Source organism: Triticum urartu, unplaced genomic scaffold (genome assembly GCF_003073215.2).
Source record: "Triticum urartu cultivar G1812 unplaced genomic scaffold, Tu2.1 TuUngrouped_contig_377, whole genome shotgun sequence".
Taxonomy (NCBI): Eukaryota; Viridiplantae; Streptophyta; class Magnoliopsida; order Poales; family Poaceae; genus Triticum; species Triticum urartu.
Window position 1 is genome coordinate 30,846 of NW_024114318.1, and position 27,188 is coordinate 58,033.

Sequence of the window (27,188 nt, forward strand, 5' to 3'; positions counted from 1 at the left end):
AGAAAGGATGGGGAGGCAGTGAGAATCCGCGATCTACGTGGGTGGCGAGGAGAACACACTCACCCTCCCTTGGCTGCGGCTCGGTCTCGTTCCCCGGGAGCCGTGCCGACTTGTGGGGGATCGGTCCCCCCCCACCAGGTCGTCGAGGTCGTCCTGGCTGATCATCGAGCGGATCCAGTCGCCCTGGATCCAGCCCGGCGGCAGGCCGGATCTCGACGAGGATCCGCCCCGGCTGGTCCGCTTGCCCTTCGCCTTGGCGGTCGCCTTCTTCGCGCGCTCCAGCGCCACCATCTTCTCTTTCCCCATGGCGACGGATTGAGTTCGAGTGAGGGTCCGGCGACGAGAGCAGAAGCGAGCGTGGCGGAGAGGTCGGAGGAAGAAGAAAAGAGAATGGGAGCGCACGGGGCAGAGGCCTGGCCCGATGCCTTTTATAAGGTCGTTCCCCGAGTGACTGACTGGTGGACCCACATGATCTAAACAAATCCCGCAACAGTCACGCGCGCAGTACGTGGCGAAAAAGGTGGCGCGGAGATCGAGGAGACTTGCCTAATCCTTCCCGATTACCACGGTCTCGCCCCGTCTGGCGTGCCTCCCAAAATTCGAATCCTACGAAATCCGCGGAGAGCAGAGCAACTTGTCAGACTGAGAACGCCCTCTACATTATCATTCGGAATCCTACCGTGAAAATTCACTCGACAAAAACCAAGAATGGACCAAGGCGACTGAAAAAGGAGTCGACGTTGTCTCCTCAGTTCATTGTTCCAGAACAAGGTATACTCATAGCACAAAGAATGAGTCGGAAGTGTTCCCAACTCCTTCCTCACTCAAACCCTGATCCATTCGGGGGCTAATGATGAAGCTATGTACCTAGGGTAGGGTCATGGATCTGTCCAACATACCCTCCCCAAGGACATCTCTACAAAGAACCATAAGCAGTCAAAGAGAAATTATCACCCACTCGACCATGAAGCTATGCTCACTCGACAGCCTTGAAGACACTCGACCATACGAACAACCACTCGACCACCAGAAGATGTGAAGCCCTTCACTCCGCAACAGTCGGGGTTTAAGTCATAGCTTTATGGACATTTATAGCACTTTACTCCGGACATTACCAGTAACGCTCCTCCTTTATGGACATTGAACCCTGTGTAACGGAGGGGAGCTGGGGTCCTGGCGCACTCTATATAAGCCACCCCCTCCTCTGGGACAAGGGTTCGCACCCTCTGTAATTCACACGCATATATCCAGTCGACCGCCTCCGGGCTCCGAGACGTAGGGCTATTACTTCCTCCGAGAAGGGCCTGAACTCGTAAAACTCGCATGTACAACTCCTCCATAGCTAGGATCTTTCCTCTACATTCCTACCCCCCCTATTCTATTGTCAGTCTTAGAACCACGACACCTAGCATATAAGGATTATTAAGCAATTTACCATGCTATTTAAGACTCTCAAAATAATCTAAGTGAATCATGAGAGATCAATAGTTTCTATAAAACAAATCCACCACCGTGCTCTAAAAGATATAAGTGAAGTACTAGAGCAAAACTATATAACTCAAATGATATAAGCGAAGCACATATAGTATTCTAACAAATTCCAAATCATGTATGGCTCTCTCAAAAGGTGTGTACAGCAAGGATGATTGTGGTAAACTAGCAAATAAAGACTCCAATCATACAAGACACTCCAAGCAAAACACATATCATGTGGTGAATAAAAATATAGCTCCAAGTAAAGTTACCGATAGAATTAGGCGAAAGAGGGGATGCCTTCCAGGGCATCCCCAAGCTTTGGCTTTTAGGTGTCCTTAGATTATCTTGGGGGTGCCATGGGCATCCCCAAGCTTAGGCTCTTGCCACTCCTTGTTCCATAATCCATCAAATCTTTACCCAAAACTTGAAAACTTCACAATACAAAACTCAAAGTAGAAAATCTCGTGAACTCCGTTAGCGAAAGAAAACAAAAGACCACTTCAAGGTACTGTAATGAACTTATTATTTATTTATATTGGTGTTAAAATTACTGTATTCCAACTTCTCTATGGTTTATAAACTATTTTACTAGCCATAGATTCATAAAAAAAAGCAAACAACACACGAAAAACAGAATCTGTCAAAAGCAGAACAGTCTAGTAATCTGTAGCTAGCGCAAGATCTGGAACCCCAAAAATTCTGAAATAAATTTCTGGACGTGAGGAATTTATATATTAATCATATGCAAAAAGAATTAACTAAATAGCACTTTCCAAATAAAAATGGAAGCAGTTCTCGTGAGCGCTAAAGTTTCTGTTTTTTACAGTGAGATATTAAGACTTTCCCCAAGTCTTCCCAACGGTTCTACTTGGCACAAACACTAATTAAACACAAAAAACACAACCAAAGCAGAGGCTAGGTAAATTATTTATTACTAAACATGAGCAAAAAGCAAGGAATACAAATAAAATTGGGTTGCCTCCCAACAAGCGCTATCGTTTAACGCCCTTAGCTAGGCATAAAAGGCAAGGATAGATCTAGGTATTGCCATCTTTGGTAGGCAATTCTTCAATGAGGCATCTACCATCCTTAGGAATTTCTTTCTTTTTAGTTATTATCAAACTTTTAGGCACAAGATCGAAAAATGCATTTGTAACAAATGGTTTCTTAATGATAGTAACAAGATTGGGATGAATACTTATAGATTTGAGGTCCGCAGTTTCCTTACTAGAGGATTCACCCTTATTTTTAGGAACATACATAAGCTTGGCAATTTTAGTATGGGGACTTGGAGTATTCTTTACGGAAGAAAAAGCGGTTCCCAAGTTGGTAATAATACCCTCAAGTTTATCAATTCTAGTGGAATCCTGATTTATTTTCTCATTAACTATGGGTTCCTTCTCTTTAATATTTTTCAAAGTGACTCCTACTTTAGATCCATATTGAGAGATTCGGTTGTGGATCTTTTTATCCAAATTTTCCATTGACTCTACGGTAGCAACCTTATTTTCAATAATTTCGAGCCTTTGCATTACATGCTCCAAAGTTAATACAGTTCCATTAACCAAAAGAGGTGGTGAGCCAAATAAATCTATCATAGCATTATAAGAATCAAAAGTGTGGCTACCCAAGAAATTCCCTCCGGTAATGGTGTCAAGGACATATCTGTACCAAGGAGCAACGCCTACATAAAAATTGCGAAGAAGAGCGGAAGTAGATTGCTTCATGGTAGATCTATTTTGAGTATTGCAAATTCTATACCAGGCGTCTTTTAGATTTTCTCCCTCCCTTTGCTTAAAATTTAGAACTTCATTCTCGGGAGACAACGGAGAAGATAGAGGACTCGCCATAACGACAAGTAAATGGAAAAGAGGCAAATAGAGAAAGAGAGGGAGGATAGAGAGAGAGGGCGAATAAAACGGTAAGGGTGAAGTGGGGGAGAGGAAAACGAGAGGCAAATGGCAAATAATGTAATGCGGGAGATAAGGGTTGTGATGGGTACTTGGTATATTGACTTTTGCGTAGACTCCCCGGCAACGGCGCCAGAAATGGCTCGTTGTCGGGAGTTAGATCTTGACTTGCGCGAACCTCCCCGACAACGGCGCCAGAAATTGTTCTTGCTACCTCTTGAGCACTGCGTTGGATTTCCCCGAAGAGGAAAGGATGATGCAGCAAAGTAGCGTAAGTATTTCCCTCAGTTTTTGAGAACCAAGGTATCAATCCAGTAGGAGGTTGCGCGCGCGCCCCTAGTACCTGCACAAAACAAATAACTCCCCGCAACCAACGCGATAAGGGGTTGTCAATCCCTTCACGGTCACTTACGAGAGTGAGATCTGATAGATATGATAAGATAATATTTTTGGTATTTTTGTGGTAAAGATGCAAAGTAAAATAAAAGCAAAGTAAAAAAGCAAAGGAAATAACTAAGTATTGGAAGATTAATATGATGAAGATAGACCTGGGGGCCATATGTTTCACTAGTGGCTTCTCTCAAGAGCATAAGTATTTTACGGTGGGTGAACGAATTACTGTTGAGCAATTGACAGAATTGAGCATAGTTATGAGAATATGTAGGTATGATCATGTATATAGGCATCACGTCCGAGACAAGTAGACCGACTCCTGCTTGCATCTACTACTATTACTCCACTCATCGACCGCTATTCAGCATGCATCTAGAGTATTAAGTTCATGAAAACAGAGTAACGCCTTAAGCAAGATGACATGATGTAGAGGGATAAATTCATGCAATATGATGAAAACCCCATCTTGTTATCCTCGATGACAACAATACAATACGTGCCTTGCTGCCCATACTGTCACTGGGAAAGGAAACCGCAAGATTGAACCCAAAGCTAAGCACTTCTCCCAATGCAAGAACGATCAATCTAGTAGGCCAAACCAAACTGATAATTCGAAGAGACTTGCAAAGATAACCAATTATACATAAAAGAATTCAGAGAAGATTCAAATATTGTTCATAGATAATCTTGATCATAAACCCACAATTCATCGGTCTCAACAAACACACCGCAAAAAGAAGATTACATCGAATAGATCTCCACAAGAGAGGGGGAGAACATTGTATTGAGATCCAAAAAGAGATAAGAAGCCATCTAGCTAATAACTATGGACCCGAAGGTCTGAGGTAAACTACTCACACTTCATCGGAGAGGCTATGGTGTTGATGTAGAAGCCCTCCGTGATGGATACCCCCTCTGGCGGAGCTCCGAAACAGGCCCCAAGATGGGATCTCGTGGATACAGGAAGTTACAGCGGTGGAATTATGGTTTTGGCTCCGTATCTGATCGTTTGGGGGTACGTAGGTATATAGAGTAGGAAGGAGTACGTCGGTGGAGCAACAGGGGGCCCACGAGGGTGGAGGGCGCGCCTGGGGGAGGTAGGCGCGCCCCCTACCTCGTGGCCTCCTCCTTTGTTTCTTGACGTAGGGTCCAAGTCTCCTGGATCATGTTCGGTGAGAAAATCACGTTCCCGAAGATTTCATTCCGTTTGGACTCCGTTTGATATTCCTTTTCTTCGAAACCCTAAAATAGGCAAAAAAAAACAACAATTCTAGACTGGTCCTCCGGTTAATAAGTTAATCCAAAAATAATATAAAAATGGATAATAAAGCTCAATAATGTCCAAAACAGTAAATAATATAGTATGAAGCAATAAAAAATTATAGATACGTTGAAGACGTATCATCCACCCACATGCCGTATAAAGCCTCCTGAAGGCGATTCAGGCCGGTGTAGGTTCTATGTACAAAAATGTGGTAGTTTGGATCTCACTTTATCTTTTTCTCAAAAGAAGGGTCACACTGTATTCGCTTGTATCTCGTTGTTGAGTAGTTTCTACTATTACTAGTAGACTAGCTCATTGTTCGTGCATTACTACCACAAAAAATGATTCAAATTGCATTGTAGTTGTATACAAGAAGCAATGCATCATTTAATACTAAGGAAAAGAAATTCAATTAAGTAGCCAACGCTGCACTTGCGTAAGTGTGGCAGCGATGAGAGCACCATTGCAAGATGTGATTTTATTTTTCTCTCATCAAATTGGAGGGTCTGGTGGGTTCTATATGGATGAGGAAGATTGGGGTGGCGCGGGGGAGAGAACTCACCACCAACACCGCCGACAACTCCAATTTATAAGATACTAGAGACATGTTGTTGTTTTTTTTTGGAAAAACTAGTAATTACTCTCTCCGTCACATCACAGATTGCCAAACGGTATTCTCTAAAGGGGAAAATGGACGATTGAAGGAAAAATAACTCTTTTAGGGCGAACTAAAAAGGAAAAAAAAACTTGTGTGCTCCTTGGATGCTCGCTAGGCTAGCAAGAAAGCAAGCAAACCTGAAAGAAACACGAGGACATGTGCCCTGTTGCCGTGCCATACGTGCCGCTGCAATAAACAAACGAATTACTGCTCCAATCAGGGATGGAAAGTTCTGTCCTGAAATTAACAACGCACGAGCACATGCTCTCATGCCAACACAAATTACACCGCCAGCTGAAGCAGTTAACTAAACTTCCTTTTTTCCCCCTACAATAACATGGGCCGGCAAAGTTTCGTCCGGCCCGGCGATTCGCCGACGGACGGCCGCGATCCGGCGCCCTCGCCGCCAAGTGGAGAGGCGGACGGACCGGATCACCCGAGCCCCACTGGGTCCACATGACCCAGGCCCGGTCCGGCGGTTTACGCGCGGGAATGAAAAGGAGGAGAGATCAGATCACGGCACGGGACGGGGAATCCGTCGCTGTTGGTGTTGTGCTCCGGCCTCCGGCTGCCTTTGCGGCTGCCCACGCGCGCCGCACGTGCGCTGCCTCCGCCACGGCGCCACGATCGCCGCCCCCTTCCTCTCCCGCGGTTACTGTTGCGCTGTTTATGTTTACCACCTCCGCCGAGCTAGCTACGACATGCCGCCGCTGCCCCGCCCACTCCGCAGTCACGGTCAACTAACCGCTCACGGCGGCTGACAGGTGGGGCCGGCCCACTAGCCATGGTCTGCCGATCCTGTCTCGGCCTCGCCGGGATAACTAATCACGTGGTTAAAGTGGAAGAATTCCGCGGAGTGGCTTATTACTGCCACCACCAGCTGGGCGAGCACCGGACGGGGGGAGGAGGGGAGCTCGAGCTCGGGCTCGCTAATGGCGGAGAGCGACGGCGGCGAGGCGGACCCCGGCGCCGGCCGCGCGGCAGGCGGTGGCGACGACCCGGCCCCGCGCGCGCAGCGGCCGCAGCTCGCCAAATCGCGCACCATCGCCGGCTCCGCCGCCGCGGCCGCCTCCGCCGAGATAAGGCGAGGCGGGAGGGACGGCGGCATCCTCGCCCGCCGCTCCACCACGGCGGCGGCGGCGCCCCTCCCGCAGGTGCCCAGGCGGCTCACCGTCGCCGTGGACGACCCCTCCCACGCGGCGCCCAACGCCGGCGTGCTCGACCGCGACTGGTGCTACCCGTCCTTCCTCGGCCCGCACGCCTCGCGCCCGCGCCCGCCGCGCCAGCAGCAGACGCCGCCGCCCGCCGTCGCCGCTGCCCCCGCCCGCCGGAACCCTAGCGGCAACCCGGCCACCACGCGGAGGGTGGCGGCCTCGCAGCGGGACGAGGAGAAGTCCCTGGCCTCCGTGGTCAAGCAGTCGGCGCTGCTCGGGGAGAGGAGGCCGCTCTCGCCCCCGCCGCCGCCGCCGCGCGCTCGCCGATTCGATCTCTCTCCCTACTGCCTCCTACTAGTAAGCAATGCCATTTAAAGCTCCAGCCTTGTTTGCAACAGCTGACTTACTATTCTGGTCCATTTCCCCCGTGAATTTATTGCTTGCAGTTGCTGGTCGTAACCGTCACAAGCTCCTCCCTGGCTTTCTGGCAGTGGATGAAAGTGCTGGGGCTCCAGGTTACCTATCTATTTCACCTGCCAAAATTGTGTGGTGCCAGTTGGTTTCACCATAACTGATATCTCTGACAGCTTATAAGCACTTGCATTTTTGCAGAAAAAGGTCAGATCATGCAGTGGTGGTGCTGATGCTGCGGACAGTGAGGAAACTGCCGAGACATCCTGGGTTCTTGGGGACCCTGGTTCCGGCTTTGTTAGCTCTGAGAGCTGGAAATTAGCTCCGATGCTTGCACTGGCAATACCGTTGTTCCTTTTTAAATACGCTGACCAGCTGCGGCGAAAGAAAGAAAATTCCAGCAGGACGAGAAGCACCGAGGAAGAAGTGCCTCTCGAGAAGAGGATTGCTTACAAGGTTGATGTGTTCTTCTCAGGGCATCCGTATGCTAAGTTGCTTGCCCTCCTGATCGCCACTGTAGTTCTCATTGCCTCGGGCGGCATTGCGCTGTATTCTGTCAGTGGCAGTGGGTTCCTGGAGGCTCTTTGGCTTTCCTGGACTTTTGTGGCAGATTCAGGAAACCATGCTGACCAGGTTGGCCTCGGTCCAAGGATTGTGTCCGTGTCGATTAGCGCCGGTGGCATGCTGGTGTTTGCCACGATGCTCGGGCTTGTGTCAGATGCGATATCGGAGAAGGTGGATTCTTGGCGTAAGGGGAAAAGTGAGGTGATAGAGGTCAACCATATACTAATCCTCGGATGGAGCGACAAGCTGGTAATGTTCTGGTGAAATATTGCTTGAGTATCAATACTAATAAGTAACAAATCAGTCAGGCAGCAGATAACTTAGTAAAGCGTCCTGTGATAGAACCTGACGATCCCCTAGTAGTGCGTTTCTGAAGTAGGTTTGTAAGAAATGTTAATGTATGCTGACTTGTAGGATTTCATTTTCAAGGATTCAATGCACATTATGCTTTCAAAACTTAAGTCTGTATTTTAAATTCCATTTTAGACAAACCAACTTCGGAAGTTAAATGTTGGTCTTTTTTCACCATTTTTAGTCACTTTATGCACTTCATTTTGTACATTATCCTCCAATCTTACCGAGGGAAGTTGTGCACTGAGCACTGAGGTTTATTTGCTTGCTTTGGTATTGATAAAGACTGAATCAACTGGCTTACTACTTTTTTCACTATGTGGAGCAGGGCTCTCTTCTGAAGCAGCTGGCTATAGCCAATAAAAGCATTGGTGGTGGTGTAGTTGTTGTCCTGGCAGAAAGAGACAAGGAAGAGATGGAGATGGACATAGGAAAGCTAGGATTTGATTTCATGGGAACATCTGTAATATGTAGAAGCGGCAGTCCTCTAATCCTAGCAGATCTGAAGAAGGTACCGAGCTGTTCTTCTGATCCTCCACTATGAATACACTCCTTGGATGGTTTCTTTTCATGCTATGTGTCATGTAAATATCTACCTGAAATGTCCTTTCCTCCCCACAGGTTTCTGTTTCCAAAGCGCGTGCTATTATTGTTTTAGCATCTGATGAAAATGCAGACCAAGTTAGTGTTTTCTTCTATCCACCTTTACTATTTTGGGGTTGACAGCTCATATAATTATTTGCCCAACGTTCATTTTCTCCATTCCCCCCCAGAGTGATGCACGAGCTTTGCGTGTCGTACTGAGCCTGACTGGAGTAAAAGAGGGCTTAAGGGGGCATATTGTTGTAGAGATGAGTGACCTTGACAATGAACCTTTAGTGAAATTGGTTGGAGGTGAACTAATTGAAACAGTTGTTGCCCATGATGTCATTGGACGTTTGATGATACAGTGTGCACTCCAACCTGGCTTGGCACAGGTACATTTCGATGTAACACTTGGTTCTGCAGTAAGAAAGAAAAGAAACAAAATCTTTGAGCCTAGCATACTAAACTGCAATGCTGTTTGGTCCTGTATTTTTGCCCGGGATGTATCCATGATTGCTAACCCACCATATTCTTTTGCAGATATGGGAGGATATTTTGGGATTTGAAAATGCAGAATTCTATATAAAAAGATGGCCAGAATTGGATGGCATGCGGTTTGGGGATGTGTTAATCTCATTCCCTGATGCTGTGCCCTGCGGAGTGAAGCTTGCGTCAAGATTTGGAAGTATATTAATGAATCCGGATGATGATTATGTTTTAAGAGAAGGCGATGAAATCCTTGTTATAGCAGAAGATGATGATACTTATGCACCTGCTCCTCTACCAGAGGTTAATTTTCTGAGCTATGCTTAATGTTGTATAATATTTAGTCTCTTTGTACCAACTATCATTAAGCCAGTCATACTGCCCAGATAAAAAAAAATCCTATTCACTTAGATTTTTATTTGATCTATGTTATTTCTTGCCAGGTGCATAAGGGTTTTCTACCTAACGTTCCCACCCCGCCTAAATATCCAGAGAAAATTTTGTTCTGTGGTTGGCGACGTGACATCCATGATATGATAATGGTAAGTTAACCTGTGCATTTTGCCAGGATCGATGTACGTTTACGCACATCTTGGATATGAATGTTGGTGCTGTTGTGTAGGTTCTAGAAGCATTTCTTGCTCCAGGTTCTGAATTGTGGATGTTCAATGAGGTGCCAGAGAAGGCGAGGGAGACAAAACTGACTGACGGTGGTATGGATATTCTTGGACTAACAAACATTAAACTTGTACACAAAGAAGGGAATGCTGTCATCAGGCGGCACTTAGAAAGCTTGCCTCTTGAGACCTTTGATTCTGTGAGTATATGCCCTATCATAGAGACAAATGTAGTACTCTGAACGTTTCTATTCAAACAATGATTGTTTTATGGAACCGTCAATGTTGTCCAAAATAGTTCGTCATCTTGGCTCGCATTTCTTTTACTCAGTTTACCTATGCTGAAATACACCCATTGCTAACTTTGAAACCACAGATTTTAATTCTTGCAGATGAGTCGGTGGAGGACTCCATTGTACAATCGGATTCACGGTCCTTAGCTACACTTCTTCTAATTCGTGATGTTCAGGTGAGCAACAAGCAGCCTGGCTGTAGCATATATAACTGACAGTGCATAGGTAGATGACCGCTGCATTACTGATGTGTACCTTCTTCTGTAGTCCAAACGTCTTCCGTCGAAGGAGTCAAAATCACCTCTACATCACAATGGCTTCTCTCACAGCTCCTGGATTCGGAAGATGCAGCATGCATCGGACAAATCAATAATAATCAGTGAGATACTGGACTCAAGAACTAGAAACCTTGTATCTGTCTCCAAAATCAGCGATTACGTCCTGTCAAATGAACTTGTCAGTATGGCATTAGCAATGGTAGCAGAAGACAAGCAAATCAACAGAGTTCTTGAGGAACTTTTTGCTGAGGAGGTAACTATCTAAATTGTGACATAATTTGAGTTGTGCTTTAATATTGCAATAACATGTTTTTTCCACAATCTATGTGTACAAGCCACACTTACCAGTTAACAATGACTTGAAGCATCTCTATTTAATGTCGTACCAGATGATAGTTTTTAAAAATTAACTACCCAGTGACCTGCATAAGATCTGACCGTGGTAATCCTATGGTACAGGGCAACGAGATGTGCATACGGTCTGCTGAGTTTTACCTGTATGAACAAGAGGAATTGAGTTTCCTGGACATAATGGTGAGGGCTCGTGAGCGAGACGAGATTGTGATCGGCTACCGGCTTGCCAACACCGATGAGGCAATCATTAATCCAGAGCACAAGTCGGAGATTAAGAAGTGGTCTCTAGACGACGTGTTTGTTGTGATCGCGAAAGGTGACTGACTAGTTTTACAATGTCATCTCACTTTTTTTGAAGCGCAAGTGTATACTATGATAGTAATAATAGTACAATACTAATCCATGCTAGCTGATAGAGAAGATAACCGGGCAAAGCATATGTGAAAGTACAGTTGTGATCTCATCTCACCCGAGACATTGGCACTGTACATGTCGGTTCCTGTGGTCTCCGTAGCATTCAGTTCACCTCAACGTAGGTAACTTCGGCGCCCCAGCCAGAGGTTGTTGCTGATGAGTAAATAAGCAGTACAGTGGGTCAATGCAGTAGGAATAGCTTGTGACTCATGTTGTATTTTGTAAGCTCGCAGCTAATTATTGAATCCGTGATATGCTATATGCCATGATGTGTTGATGTTCAAAGGAAAGAGGACATGCAGAGTATTCTGTGAATGCTCCTGTAGTTGTACCTAGACATAGCTAAACAGCGTGCATCTTTGTTCTTTTACTTTTGCTATGCTGCGTTGATGTTCCAAGAAAGAGGACATGCAGTATGACCTGTGATTCTGTGAAGGCCCCTGTGATGTTATCTAACCATAGCTGTACCTCTGCATAGTGCATCTTGGTTCTTCTACTTTCTCTTGAGACTTATTAATTCAGTTGCAAATCAAGCAACTGTGAAATAGAGCACCTCCGTGCTAGAAGCATATCATCGGAGCTATGTGATGGTGCTAGCTCGTTGACTGTTGAGACAATTAAGAAGGTTTGAATCCTGGCATGCCTCTGCAAAGTTGAGAAAGAAAGACAAGTGCCTCATGATACCAGCTTAGGAGCTGTAGCTGTAGGTGGTGCTTGCGGTCATCACAGCACGTGGAGATGGCTGCACCAACTGGTAGGAGTATTTGGTATCGGTTGGATGGGTTGGTGGTGCTAACTGTTATACCAGAAGTAGCCCAGGGACATTCTGAAGAGGGTGTATCCACCACAACTCCCACTTGTAGCACAAATTGCCAGTTTTAGGGCGAACCACAGAATGCGTCGGCAATACTTCAAGCTTTAAACATGAAGCGCTGGATAGCCTGAGGAGCGCCATTTCTCCCAATCACAGGGAATACAAGCATACGCTTTATATGTACATAAGTTTCTCTGTCAAGAGCCAAATATTACAGCATTCATCAAGCCCCCTTTGTCCCATGTAAATTATGTTACAGGAACCAAAACCAAACAGAAGCAAACTTCCACAAAATTGCATATCCCACTGAGCACAGAAGTTCCACGATAGGCCGATTATCTACAGGTAACTTACTCCGCATACTTTCATGATATGCGTAGCGAGCTCATGCGGAGCTCTCCGCTTGCATGAACCTCCTTGACCCTCTTGTCGTACTCATCCTCCTCTTCCTCCTCCGCCACTTCTGGCCTCTCTTCCTCTTCCTTCTCTTCCTCGTCGTCCGAACCCTCATCGCCCCAACCATAGCTTGGCCTGGATGACTTTGGCATGGTCCTTGCCTCCTGGACGATCTTCATGATCTCTTCTGAAGTCTGCTCCGAGAAAGAAGGCACGGCGTTATCCCTCCTGAAGTACATGGCCTGCGCCGTCTCTGTGAGCTCCCTTGGCAGGTTCTTCAGGAACCATGGGTGGCTCTTTATCTCCCTCATCGTGATTCTCTGGACAGCATTCAGATTATCACGTCAACGCGATGTCACTTGCTATGAAACATGGTGACTTCCTAAAAAGAAGAAGGCGAAAGATACAGATTGAGGTCATTACCTTCGATGGGACATTAACAAAGATACGGGCCATAAGCTGTCGGCATTCCATGGATATGTGGACATGATCAGGTATAGTATATTGCACGGACATTATTCGCTGTAGATGAAGAGTGGCCATAATGAGGGTCATTTGACGTGCAAAAGGAAATACTGTGAGCCAAAATAGGATAAATCTGCGTCGCATAATTCTAGAATGTCACCTGAATGGTCTTGCGTATATTCTTGGGGTCATCCTGGTCTTCAAATGGATAGCCTCCCACAAGCATGACGTAAAGAGTCACCCCACAAGACCACACATCTGCAAGCTACATTAACAAGATCCATTGCTGCTAATTAGTATATAGCTGAAGAATAGTCTCATGTCACTAGATACTAGCTAATATCCATTAGGACGACATACAAAGTTCAGGACCGACATCTGACAATCTCTTATGTGACTATGATTAGCATGGTTTACTGTGATACTAAACTTCAGATTCAGTAACCGCACAGGAAAATTGTGTTGACTCTGCAGTGTCAAGATAAAGCATCCTAATGATGCAGTTCTAGTGCAGTTTTGTACTTCTGTTCTGTTGTTGCATTATTCATTTAGCCTAAAGGTTCTTCCTTGCGTTGTTGAAGTTTCAGTGTGCTAGCATACTGAACTTACAAATTAACCACAAGGACCATCGCCTTGATCAGCAAAACCAACTTATAAATTATACTAGCCCCGGTAGCCATGAATAATGATTAAAGCAAAATAACTGGCTTCATTTGATGGAGCATAGTCACGTGTATGAATCCACCCACCACTCCCACAGTCGCTGGGTTGATCAGGGAAGCACCAACATGGCAAAAACTAAGTGAAACAGGCATGCCAATGCTACAGTTCTCCATTCCCGTGAAAAGCTATGGAATACAGCCCAACATTTGCATAATATATGCCAATACAGTGCATCTTTGTATCAAGGAAGCCATGACATCACATTTCCTACAATGTGGACAGGAATTAGACATCCTTGCATGCATTTACCATGCTCCAAAATTTAGACTTCATAAAATACAATGGATTCAATAGAAGCAAACAGCAAGGCAGGAAAGTAGGCTGCAGAAAATTTGCCACGATAGGGGCCGAGCTGGACTTACTTCTGTTACCAGGCAAACCTACCTACCTATTTGCGATAAAATGATTTGAACAAGAAACTAGAATCCAAAAACTCCATGAATAGTTAAAAAGGTGAACCATATCTAGAAACATGTAGAATCTAGAGGATAAGAACCTATTTTGTGGATGGATGGTCTGCATTCACCAAATAGCCCACTCCACTTTTCCGATGTCAACATCCTTTGTTGTACATCTTACCTCGACAAACCAAACAGAAGATGTTCCAGCACCTCATGCTGACAATGACTCCTCATCAAACAGAAGCTTGCCAAGAGAATTTCAGATAATCTGTTTGTCCAATATTCGTGGTATTTTTAAATATAATATAATGTATTGCCCATCACAATTTAATAAATAAAGCCAAATATCAGGTATTTCCTAAAATCTTTTCCCTGCTTTTAGATAATGCAAGCTTTTGGAAGGTACTCCTTTAGCCTTGGGGTGCCCGTCATTCAACTGGCCTTTTGATTAAATTGAGGGGCCAAGCATATGTAACGTCACAATCATGACGCAAGTGCATCCACTAAATGGTTTCAATGGAGAAGTTTAAATAGTGTCAAGGCACCGACTATTTAACCAATCAGGAAGGCTTGGCAGAATGCCCAAATACTCGTAATTTCAGTGAAATCATGAGTAAAACTTGCATACTATATTTCTCATGTGAAAACCACAAGATGAAAGAGATATTTGCACATACAATGCCTAGAAAAGAGGTTTGTTCTAATGACCTAACAGATTATCTTGCAAAGGACTAACAGAAACCAGATAAGGTAAATGTAAAACAATAAAAAAATACAAACTCACCTTTCCATCATACTCACGGCGGGATAGCACCTCTGGTGCAATATATGCTGGCGTCCCCACTGCTGATTTGGGCCTTGAATGCAATACTGATGACTGATCCAGAAATGGGAAGAACAGTTTCTGTGAGAATTTACAGACATCGATAACTTGAAGGTTCAATATGTGGGTTCAGGGACAACCTTGGAGTAGCCGAAATCGCATATTTTGAGCCGTGGAGCTGCACTGCCATCCAAGAGAACGTTCTCCAGCTTCAAATCTCTATGGCATATTTGCTGGTATATGACAAGATTGTTCCGAGAATCAAGTTAATAGAAATACAGTACACTACATCTTGGCTCATACATAAGACTGCAGAAGATTAACAGTGAAACCAGCCGTGAAACATAAAAGAAACTTGAAAGGTGAAACACTAGGCACACTAGTCATTTGTGATTCAGGAAAGTGGGCTGCTGATTTGAATGTAAATTATTATAACAATACTCTTGCTTGCGTGTTCGTACCATGTGATGGCAATAGCTCACACCACAGATCAACTGCTGAAAGAAATACCTTGCCTGCGTGAAGCAAAACCAGATTAAGTATTGCTCTTCCACCCAAATCCATAAGATTATAAAATTGAGGAATAAATCACGAGACCTCATCCTCACTGAAGCGCCCACGATCACAGATTCGCTCAAACAGCTCCCCACCTGCTGCGAACTCCATGACAATCATAAGATTTGTTGGCGTCAGTACCACCTGGAGAATTGCCCCCCAGAACAACTAATTAAAATCATGTGTGTGGACGCGTGGTTGTGATAAGGAACAAGTAAATAAAGCTAAAAGCACAATCTGATTCCTTCTTCCATCAAAAGTTTGTGCTATTGCAATGCAAACAGAAAGATATGCCTTTATGTTTCAGGTGAATAATTGCCACGGAGAAGGTGCCTCTCGGCGACATGCATCTGTAACATGAGAATCCACGCCCAAACCACACAAATATACAAGGGGCTTGTGTAAAGCGAAATCAGGAAAGGGGGAAAAGGAAGGGAGGTATCAAACATTAGGTAGCAATCGAAGATTCCTCACCACATGCAGTTAGGAGAATTTTTTACAGGAAAAAAAAAATCACCCGCGCCATTCCTACCCCGTGAACACCAAACGATTTGCGTTCGGAAACGCGAAAATTTTGTTTTGAAAAACAGAGAGAGAATTGGCCCATGTGGACGAATTTTTGCACGAACCTCCTTGAAGCGGATGATGTTGGGGTGGCGCAGCGAGCGGTGGTTGATGATCTCCCTGTAGACATTCTCGTCAATCTGCAGGGCACAGATCCCCAAAACGGTAATTAATCCTCCTCCCGCCGGACAAGCAAGCCAGCCAGCCCAATTACTCCTCCTTGTATGTAGCACAAAAATAAATAAACGGAGAGGACGGGGGGAGGAAGACAAGCGAACGAACCCGGTGTCCGCGCTCGATGCACTTGACGGCGACGAGCTCGCGGGTCTCGCGGTTGCGCATCAGCCGCGCCACCCCGAAGTTGCCCGACCCGATGTCCCGCACCGCCTCGTACTTCTCCATCCCCTCCCTCCCTCCCTCCGCCCCCCGCGCGTCGCCGGCCGCGCCCCCCTGCCCCTGCCCCTCGGCCTCCTCCTCCCTCACGCGCACGATCCCCGTGGGACCCACGACGGCTTGCCTGCCGGCCGGAGCCGCGGACGGAACGGAGGGCACGGCGGCGGCGGAAGGGCGCGAGGCGAGGCTGCGGAAGGGTGCGGTGCGGTGGGGGCTCGCGCCGTGCCTCGTTCGTTGGGTCGGTAGGTTGGCTCTGGGCCGTGCCGCGGGTTGCGTCTGCGGTGGCGCGTGTGTGGGGGCGGTGCGTGGGCGTGTGTCGCGGGGAGGATTATATACCCAGGGGGGGAGGGGCGCGGCCAGCGAGGTGGAGGAGGAGCCAGGCGGGAGGGGGGGTGGGGAGGTGGAGTGGGCGGAGGGGCTGCCCGGTGGGCCACGCCGTCGGCGGGTCCGCGTCACGCAGCGTGGCGCGCGGACCCCGCCTGCCTGCCGCCTGGCTGGCTCCTGTTCGCGGCTGGATTCGTTTCGATGCGTCCAAAATGGCTCGCTACTGCTGGAGCTTTGCGCTGTTTGATCGGCGGAAAAATATCCCGGAGGGGGAAAAACGGGAAAACATCCATTTGGTATCCTGCTGCTATGAATACCTGTTTCCATCGAAGGAATGATCCCACTGGGTATAATTAATGCTGTACTAATCAGATCACAGCGTCGCATGTCGGCTTTACTTTATCGTATCTTTTTCTTTTTTGATATTCACTTTGTCGTATCTTTGTGTTATCTTAGCCGGCTGATTTTGTGAACTAGGTAGTGGAGTAATATTGTGGTTGTAGGGGGAAGAGGATGATCATGTGCTTCCAGCCCTGGAGCCCGTGGGTCGTTGGATCATGAATCCAACGGTAGGAAGAGCTCATCCAAACTTTCAAGAAAACCCCTCAAGGAGTCCTGTAGTTTTGTGTAATTTTGCCCAGGTCCAAAGACTTCGAAGCTAACCACTAAAGAATGACATCAAGTGAGGCATTACATGTTCGTAGCTGGCATCCCAAATTCACGGGCATAGTGTTAAATAGCTTTGAAATCTGATAACACTTAACACCATTGGCTCATCACATAACCATGGTTATGTAAGCTCTCATTTTCGTTCTTCTCTTTATCTCTCCCCTGTCCCCTTTCTCGTCGAGAGTCCCCAACGTTCTACCCCGACTCCTCTCCCCTTCTCCTCAGTCGTTGTCGCCAACATGAGTGGGAAAGGGAGGGGAGCTCAAGTAGACTCTTTACGTAGTAAACTGGGGTAGTAGTAGTCAACTTAAGGACATGTGGCTTTGTGCTTGTTTGAAGTTCTTCAATGTACCATGCAGATGGTGTATGATGGTTGTCATGCTTTTCCCCTAATTGTTTTCTATGGAGGAAGCTAGCAGTTGATGGTAGACCTAATGAGTGCTCCCTCGATAAGCCTGGCAATGGGCCAAATCGGACCAGCGTAGATGTCCATTCCCTCACCTTGAGCAGTCGCGGGGTTAGTAAAAAGTTGGGTGTGAATCTGTCATCAGCTTCCCCTGGTCTGGCGCTCGGAGGGGAAGGCTGGTATCGATGATCTCTTGCTTTTCTTATTGCACGGGAAGACCTCTGCCATCTGAGTCGTGGATCTAAGGACAAAAAACTCTCCAATATGCCTCTTGGAAGGCATGGATGGATCGTCGACCGCTCGTCGACTTCTCTTATTGCATGTGCCTTCATCTGCAACCTCCAATGGGAGGCCCTTGTTCCCTTGTTGTCTCTAAGCAAGGAAACGGTAGGGGACGTTGGCCAAAGTGTCTCCAACGAGGTTAACATCTACTCAAGGACTGGTTTGCTTTATATGTTTCCTATAACGGGTGCTTATCGAAAAGTTCAAGGACTTGGGTAAATTTATTTTCCTTAGGTTCCTTCAACTATTGCGTTAATTCTAATTTTGAAATACACACAAATTATTTGACTCACCCCATTAGTTAAGCAAGAAAATACTTGCCTGAATAATTAGTGAAAATTGAGCGAAATCCATTACAAACTTGACCATAAAATACCAACAAGCAACAACCGTACAATGCATGCAGACTACTGCTAAACACCAAAGTCCAACGACCACTACAACAGTCAACAAAAGCATGCAAGCCGCTACTTATGTAAACCATCGACACGTGGGTCACTACACCACAAAGGAACCTTAATCGGCTGGCTACAGCTTGAGGATAACACATCGAAAAACTAATAGACACCACCAAATCCATGTTGACAACCCCAAAAATGGGAACCATGCATTATGTAACAAAAGACACCTCCCCGTTAGCGTCACCCATATACTTTTGCTCCTAATTGTTTTCTATTTTTTGGATGCCTAATCGAGAGCTAGCGCCATCCTTTTTGCTTTTGCTCCTATTTGGTTTCTCATTTTGGATGTTGAAATACCGGATTAGGGTTAGAGCCACCCTTCTCGCTTATTGTTTTCTCCTTCACGATGCAGTCAATTATCTTGCCTAGTCGAGGGTTAGCAGCAGGCAACTTGCCAAGGAAATGACAATTTTTTTAAAGATGTGGCTTCCAATAGCAAGCACCAACATACCATTTGCATCAACCACATAAACCACCTACACAATGGACTTGGGCGAATGAATGTTAGTAAAGTCAAAACTACCACTTTCCTCATTGGCGGACGCCTTGCAGGGGCATCAAGAGGGGGAGCACTATGGGCGTCATAATTATAGTTGAGACCCCAAGTGAGACCACCTTCCACCACACAATTGATATTGGTGAAACAAGCTGACCACACAACTCCAGCAGGTTGGGCATTATCTTGAGCACCAAAGCCATGACCCCGACGATGGGCTCTTCCTCAACGAGTTTCGTAATTTTTCTCAGGTCCAAAGACTTCAAAGATAACCGTGAAAGAAACATGAAATGAGGCATTACATGATTATAGCAGACATCCCAAATTCATAGGCATAGTGTTGAATAATTTTAAAATAAGATAAAACTTAACACCATTAGTTAATCACATAATCATGGTTCCGTAAGATCTCATTTCTTTTATCCTCTTTATCTCTCCCTAATTCCCTTTCTCGTTGAGAGGCACGAACGCTCTCCCGACCCATCTCCCCTTTTCGTCTGTCATTGTCGTCAATCAGGGTGGAGGGGGAATGGGAGCTCGAGGAGCCTATGTACATAGTAGACATATGATAATACTTGCCTTAAGGGCATGCCGCTTTGTGCTTGTCTGCGGTTCTTCATTGCCATGCATATAGTGCTTGATGGTTGTTGTGCTCTTCCCCTATGGAGGAAGCTAGAAGTTGGTTGGTAGATTCTATGATTCCTCCCTCAGTAAGCTTGGCAGTGTGCCAAATCTGCCGACGAAGATCTCCATCCCCTCTTCCCGAGCCATCATGGGGGCAATAAAAGAATTGGGGGTGAATTTGTCTTCAATTTCCTTTGATGTGGCGCTCTGGGGGGGCATCAATGATCTTATTGCGCAGGAAGACCTCCACCACCTAGGTTGTGGATCTAAAAACACTCTATGATGTGCCTCTAGTGAGGCATGGGTGGATCGCCGACCACCCATCGACCTTGTCATTGGCCCTGTATGCCTTCATCTGCACCCTCCATGGGATGCCCTTATTCCCTTGTTGTGTCAAAGCAAGGAGGCAGCAGGGGACGCTGGCCAAAGTATCTCCAACAAGGCCAGCATCTACGAAGGACTGGATTTCTTTCTATGTTTCCTATATCTCGCAATGTTGCATGACCTGGCTAATTTTATTTTCCTTGGGTTTGATACGTATCCAACGTATCTATAATTTTTCATTGTTCCATGCTGTTATATTATCATTCTCAGATGTTTTATAATCATTTTATATCAACTTTATATCATTTTTGGAACTAACCTTGACATAGTGCCCAGTACTAGTTGTTGTTTTTTGCTTGTTTTGTACTTCGGAGAATATCAGTACCAAACGGAGCGAAACTTTTTGAAGAATTTTTTTGGACCAGAAGACACCCAGTGAGCCAAAGAAGTACCAGAGGGGAGGCCCGAGGTGGGCACAACCCACCAGGGCGCTCTAGGAGGCCCAGGCGCGCCTAGGGGGGTTGTGCCCCCTCAGTGACCTCCTGCACCGCCTCTTCTCCCTATAAATCCCCAAATATTCCAGAAACCCTAGGGGAGTCGACGAAATACAATTCCAGCCGCTGCAAGTTCCAGAACCACGAGATCCAATCTAGACACCATGACGGAGGGGTTCATCATCCTCATTGGTGCCTCTCCGATAATGCGTGAGTAGTTCACCATAGACCTATGAGTCCGTAGGCAGTAGCTATATGGCTTCCCCTCTCTCTTATTATTCTCAATACAATGGTCTCTTGGAGATCTATTTGATGTAACTCTGTTTGCGGTGTGTTTGTTGGGATACAATGAACTTTGAGTTTATGATCAGATCTATATCCATGAATATTATTTGAGTCTTCTTTGATCTCTTATATGCATGATTATTTATAGCCTCGTATTTCTTCTTCGAATCTTTGGTTTAGTTAGGCCAACTAGATCAATTTTTCTTGCCATGGGAAGAGGTGCTTTGTGATGGGTTCGATCTTGCGGTGTTCTTTCCCAGTGACAGAAGGGGCAGCAAGACACGCATGTATCGTTGCTATTAAGGATAACAAGATGGGGGCTATTCCTACATGAATAGATCTCGTCTACATCATGCCATCGTTCTTATTGCATTACTCAGTTTTCCATGAACTTAATACACTAGACGCATGCTGGATAGCGGTTGATGTGTGGAGTAATAGTAGTAGACGCAGGCAGGAGTCGGTCTACTAATCTTGGATGTGATGCCTATATATTGATCATTGCCTTGGATATCATCATAATTATTCGATCTTCTATCAATTGCCCAACGGTAATTTGTTTACCAACCGTATGCTATTTCTTGAGAGAAGCCACTAGTGAAATCTACGGCCCCAGGGTCTATTCTTTATTATATTTGCTTTGAGATCTATTTTAATTGCCTTTGTTTCCAGATCTATTATTCCAAAAACCCAAAAATACTTTGCTGCACTTTTTTATTACTTATTTTATTTTACGTTTTATCGAGATCTATTTATCCAATCTACAAAAAAAATCATGTCAACTTGACAATTTCTGGCGCCATTACCCGAAGAGGGATTGACAACCCCTCATACGCGTCGGGTTGCAAGTATTTGCTCTTTGTGTGCATGTACCATTTACATAGTGTTGCTTGGTTCTCCTACTGGATTGATACCTTGGTTTCATGATACGTCTCCAACTTATCTATAATTTTTTTGTTCCATGCTATTATATTATTTGTTTTGGATGTTTCATATGCATTAATATGCTATTTTATGTTATTTTTGGGACTAACCTATTAACCTAGAGCCCAGTGCCAATTTCTGTTTTTCCCTAGTTTTTTAGCTTCGCAGAAAAGGAATATCAAACGGAATAAAACTTTCACAAGGATTTTTCTTGGACCAAAAGACACCCAGGAGACTTGGAGTTCAAGTCAGAAGAGCCACTAGGCGGCGACAAAGGTGGAGGTCGTGCCCTAGGGGAGCGCCCCTACCTTGTGGGCCCCTCGTGACTCCCCTACCCTAGTTCTTACTCCTATATATTCACATATATTCCCGAACCTCCAGAACTATCCACGAAAACACTTTTCCACCGCTGAAACCTACTGTTCCCGTGAGATCCCATCTTAGGGCCTTTTCCAGCATCCTGCTGGAGGGGGATTCGATCACGGAGGGCATCTACATCAACTCTATTTCCCTTCTGATGAAGCGTGAGTAGTTTACCTCAGACCTATGGTTCCCTAGCTAGTAGCTAGATGGCTTCTTCTCTCTCTTTGATTCTCAATACCATGTTCTCCTCGATGTTCTTGGAGATCTATCCGATGTAATTTTCTTTTGCGGTGTGTTTGTCGAGATCCCATGAATTGTGGATTTATGATCAGATTATCTATGAATATTATTTAAATCGTCTCTGAATTCTTATATGCATGATTTGATATCTTTGTAATTCTCTTCAAACTATCGGTTTAGTTTGGCCAACTAGATTGGTTTTTCTTGCAATGGGAGAAGTGATTAGCTTTGGGTTCAATCTTGCGGTGTCCTCACCTAGTGGCAAACTATGGGTAGTGAGGCACATATTGTATTGTTGCTATCAAGGATAAAAAGATGAGGTTTACATCATATTGCTTGAGTTTATTCCTCTATATCATGTCATCTTACTTAAAGCGTTACTCTGCTCTTTATGAACTTAATACTCTAGATGCAGGCAGGAGTCGGTCGATGTGTGGAGTAATAGTAGTAGATGCAGGCAGGAGTTAGTCTACTTGACACGGACGTGATGCCTATATTACATAATCATTGCTTTGGATATTGTCATAACTTTGCGCTTTTCTATCAATTGCTCAACAGTAATTTGTTCACCCACTGTATTATTTGCCTTCAAGAGAGAAGCCTCTAGTGAAACCTATGGCCCCCGGGTCTATTTTCCATCATATTAGTTTTCGGTCTACTATTTTGCAATCTTTTATGTTCAGATCTATAAACCAAAAAAACCAAAAATATTTAATTATCTTTTATTTAGTTTTATTTATCTTTATCAGATCTCACTTTTGCAAGCGACCGTGAAGGGGTTGACAACCCCTTTATCGTGTTGGGTGCAAGTGTTTATTTGTTTGTGCAGGTATTGGTGATTTGCGCGTTCTTCTCCCACTGGATTGATACGTTGGTTCTTAACCGAGGAAAATACTTATCTCTACTGTGTTGCATCACCCTTTCCTCTCAAGGGAAAAAACCAACGCAAGCTCAAGAAGTACTAGAAAGAATTTCTGGCGCCATTGCCGGGGAGATCTACGCCAAGTCAAGCCCACCAAGTATCCATCATAAAATCTCATCTCTTGCATTACATTATTCGCCATTTGCCTCTCGTTTTCCTTTCCCACACTTCTAAAATGATTTTCGAAAAGATTTTCCCTTGCCTTCGCCTTTCTTTCGCTCGTCTTCTCGCTTGCTTTTCGTTCGCTCGTTCGCTAGATTGGTTTGTTGCCACCATGTCTGAGTTTGGGGAGATTATTGTTGAAAAGGATAGTTGTAATTATGAGGGAAACCTGGATAATTTTGCTAATTTTGATCCTCATGAAGAATCTACTATCTTGCACACTAAAAAACTTCGCATAGGTAGCGGCACTATTATTGGAACATGAGTTATTCAAGATTTCTTAACTTGTGCCGGTGCGTTGCCCACGTTAGGTGGATCTATTCTCCATAAAACTAATAGTCTCGTGGATGAAATAACTTTGCTTTGTAATTGAACTTGAAAGACAATTTGTTCATATGCACCCTTGCATACAATAGATTTTCCTAGAGTTCTCTAATGTTGAGCATTCTTCAGTTAAACGCGCCGCTGCCATATTTCTAGCTCATGAGTTTAGATTCATTATGAAAGAAGCTAGTGAAATTTTTGCGCATTATAAAATAGATGGTGGTCATCCTCCCATAGAGGGGATTCTCTTTTATCAAGAAGAAATAATGCGTTTACGATCTCTCCGTCATGTTGCTTATAACGAAAATTTAAGAAAAAGGGTCCCTACCGATGTTCTAGTTGAGAGAATTTCTGAACTTAATGATAATTTTGCTATACAAAACAAGGATTAGGTTTATCTCTAGAAAACAAGCTTATGACTTTTTACCAAAAGAACGCTTACAATGATGAGTTGATCATACAATATGAGGGGCCAAAGGAGGAGCCAATTCCTCCCGAACTTGATCTTAGGGATCCTTGCCCTATTAAATTTAGCCCTTTTGATTACTTTTGCTTACCACAAAGAAAACTTGCTGCTGAACGAAGGGAGTATGAGATGAGCATACGTGATATGCCTTATTTTTATTATGGTAATACCTAGATCAATGTTTTAATGCCTAGCTAAGGGCGTTAAACAATAGCGCTTGTTGGGAGGCAACCCGATTCTATTTTTGTTCTTATTTTTTGGTCCTGTTTTGCAATAAAAAGTCATCTAGCCTCTGGTTAGATGTGTTTTTGTGTTTTAATTAGTGTTTGTGCCAAGTAAGACCTTTGGGATAGCTTACGGTGATAGTTCATTTGATCTTGCTGAAAAACAGAAACTTTTGCGCTCAGGAAAACAATTCTCATTTTTAGCAGAGGCATGATAAAATACTGATTCTTTTTGCAAAAGATTAAGATACAAATTTCCTATGTTGTACTAATATTTCAGAATTTTTGGAGTTACATAAATATTCGAGAGTTACAGATTGCTACAGACTGTTCTGTTTTTGACAGATTCTGTTTTCTTTGTGTTGTTTGCTTATTTTGATGAATCTATGGGTAGTATCGGGGGGTATGAACCATGGAGAAGTTGGAATATAGTATATATTACACCAATATAAATAAAAAACGACTTCACAACAGTACCATAAGTGGTGATTTCTTGTTTTGTGTTGTGAAGTTTTCAAGTTTTGGGTAAAGATTTGAAGGGCTATGGAATAAGACGTGGCAAGACCTAAGCTTGGGGATGCCCAAGGCACCCCAAGGTAATATTCAAGGACAACCAAGAGCATAAGCTTGGGGATGCCCCGCAAGGCATCCCCTCTTTCGTTTTCGTCTATTGGTAACTTTACTTGAGGCTATATTTTTATTCACCAAATGATATGTGTTTTGCTTGGAGCATCTTGTATGATATGAGTCTTTGCTTATTAGTTTTCCACAATCATCCTTGCTGTACACACCTTTTGACAGGGACACGCATGAAGCGTGATTTATTAGAATACTCTATGTGCTTCACTTATACCTTTTGAGCAAGGCAATTTTGCTCTAGTACTTCACTTATATATTTTTAGAGCATGGTGGTGGTTTTATTTTGAAGAAATTGTTGAACTCTCATGCTTCACTTATATTATTTTGAGAGTCTCTTTAAACAACATGGTAATTTGCTTTGCTTATGAATTTAGTCCTAATATGATAGGCATCCAAGAGGGATATAATAAAAACTTTCATATAAAGTGCATTGAATACTAGGAGAAGTTTGATTCATTTTGATTGTTTTGAGATATGAGGATGGTGATATTAGAGTCATGCTAGTGAGTAATTGTGCATTGGAGAAATACTTGTGTTAAAGTTTGTGATTCACGTAGCATGCACATATGGTGAACCATTATGTAAGGAAGTTGGAGCATGATGTATTTATTGATTGTCTTCCTTATGAGTGGCGGTCGGGGACGAGAGATGGTCTTTTACTACCAATCTATCCCCTAGGAGCATGAGCGTAGTACTTTGTTTTTATGACTAATAGATTTTTGCAATAAGTATGTGAGTTCTTTATGACTAATGTTGAGTCCATGGATTATACACACCCTCACCCTTCCACCATTGCTAGCCTCTCTAGTACTATGCAACTTTCACCGGTACCTTACACCCACCATATACCTTCCTCAAAACAACCACAGACCTACCTATTATGGCATTTCCATAGCCATTCCAAGATATATTGCCATGCAACTTCCACCGTTCCGTTTATTATGACACACTTCATCATTATCATATTGCTTTGCATGATCATGTAGTTGACATCGTATTTGTGGCAAAGCCACCTTTCATCATTTTTATACATGTCACTCTTGAGTCATTGCACATCCCGGTACACCGCCGGAGGCATTCATATAGAGTCATATTTTTGTTCTAAGTATCGAGTTGTAATTCTTGAGTTGTAAGTAAATAAAGTGTGATGATCTTCATTATTAGAGCATTGCCCCATGTGAGAAAAAAAGAGAGGCCAAAGAAGCCAACAAAAAAGGAGGCCAGAGAAGCCAAACAAACAAAAAAGAGAAAATAGAGAAGGGGCAATGTTACTATCCTTTTTCCACACTTGTGCTTCAAATTAGCACCATGATCTTCATGATAGAGTCTCCTATGTTGTCACTTTCATATACTAGTGGGAATTTTCATTATAGAACTTGGCTTATATATTCCAACGATGGCCTTCCTCAAATTGCCCTAGGTCTTGGTGAGCAAGCAAGTTGGATTCACACCCACTTAGTTTCTTTTTGAGCTTTCATACACTTATAGCTCTAGTGCATCCGTTGCATGGCAATTCATACTCACTCGCATTGATATCTATTGATGGGCATCTCCATAGCCCGTTGATACGCCTAGTTGATGTGAGACTATATCCTTTTTTTGTCTTTTCCACAACCATCATATTCTATTCCATGTATAGTGCTATGTCCATGGCTCACGCTCATGTATTGCATGAAATTTGAAAAGGTTTGAGAACACCAAAAGTATGAAACAATTGCTTGCCTTGTCATTGAGGTTGTGCATGATTTGAGTATTTTGTGTGATGAAGATGGAGCATAGCCAGACTATATGATTTTGTAGGGATAGCTTTCTTTGGCCATGTTATTTTGAGAATACATAATTGCCTTGTTAGTATGCTTGAAGCATTATTGTTTTTATGTCAATATTAAATTTTTGTTTTGAATCTTATGGATCTGAACATTCATACCACAATAAAGAAAATTACGTGGATAAATATGTTAGGTGGCATTCCACATCAAAAATTCTGTTTTTATCATTTACCTACTCGAGGACGAGTAGGAATTAAGCTTGGGGATGCTTGATACGTCTCCAACGTATCTATAATTTTTGATTATCCCATGCTATTATATTATCTGTTTTGGAAGTTTTATATGCATTAATATGCTATTTTATATTATTTTTGGGACTAACCTATCAACCTAGAGCCCAGTGCCAGTTTCTGTTTTTCCTTGTTTTTTAGCTTCGAAGAAAAGGAAT

At 44.1% G+C, this 27,188-nt stretch overlaps 2 protein-coding genes across 3 annotated transcripts; one reads left to right on the top strand and one right to left on the bottom strand.

Moving 5' to 3' along the window:
• The first annotated feature begins 5,957 nt into the window (after positions 1–5,957).
• Positions 5,958–11,498, top strand: LOC125527391 (probable ion channel POLLUX). Of its 2 annotated transcripts, XM_048691899.1 has the most exons (12): positions 5,998–7,212; positions 7,302–7,370; positions 7,468–8,079; positions 8,510–8,692; positions 8,803–8,862; positions 8,955–9,158; positions 9,307–9,555; positions 9,696–9,794; positions 9,875–10,069; positions 10,246–10,338; positions 10,430–10,693; positions 10,900–11,498. In XM_048691899.1, the coding sequence occupies exons 1-12, from the start codon at positions 6,634–6,636 to the stop codon at positions 11,116–11,118; spliced, it is 2,826 nt and encodes a 941-aa protein (XP_048547856.1). In that variant the 5' UTR covers positions 5,998–6,633; the 3' UTR covers positions 11,119–11,498. The 2 variants fall into 2 exon arrangements, with proteins under 2 accessions (XP_048547857.1, XP_048547856.1); XM_048691900.1 differs by lacking the exon at positions 10,900–11,498 and having other exon boundaries at positions 5,958–7,212; positions 10,262–10,338; positions 10,430–10,692.
• A 664-nt stretch (positions 11,499–12,162) lies between these two features.
• Positions 12,163–16,663, bottom strand: LOC125527392 (serine/threonine-protein kinase SAPK4). The gene is made up of 9 exons (XM_048691902.1): positions 16,232–16,663; positions 16,015–16,089; positions 15,428–15,529; positions 15,292–15,345; positions 14,971–15,063; positions 14,792–14,884; positions 13,044–13,148; positions 12,842–12,940; positions 12,163–12,738 (listed from the first exon to the last, which is right to left on the bottom strand). Exons 1-9 carry the CDS (start codon positions 16,349–16,351, stop codon positions 12,388–12,390), a joined length of 1,092 nt encoding a protein of 363 aa, XP_048547859.1. The 5' UTR covers positions 16,352–16,663; the 3' UTR covers positions 12,163–12,387.
• Between the last annotated feature and the right edge of the window lie 10,525 nt (positions 16,664–27,188).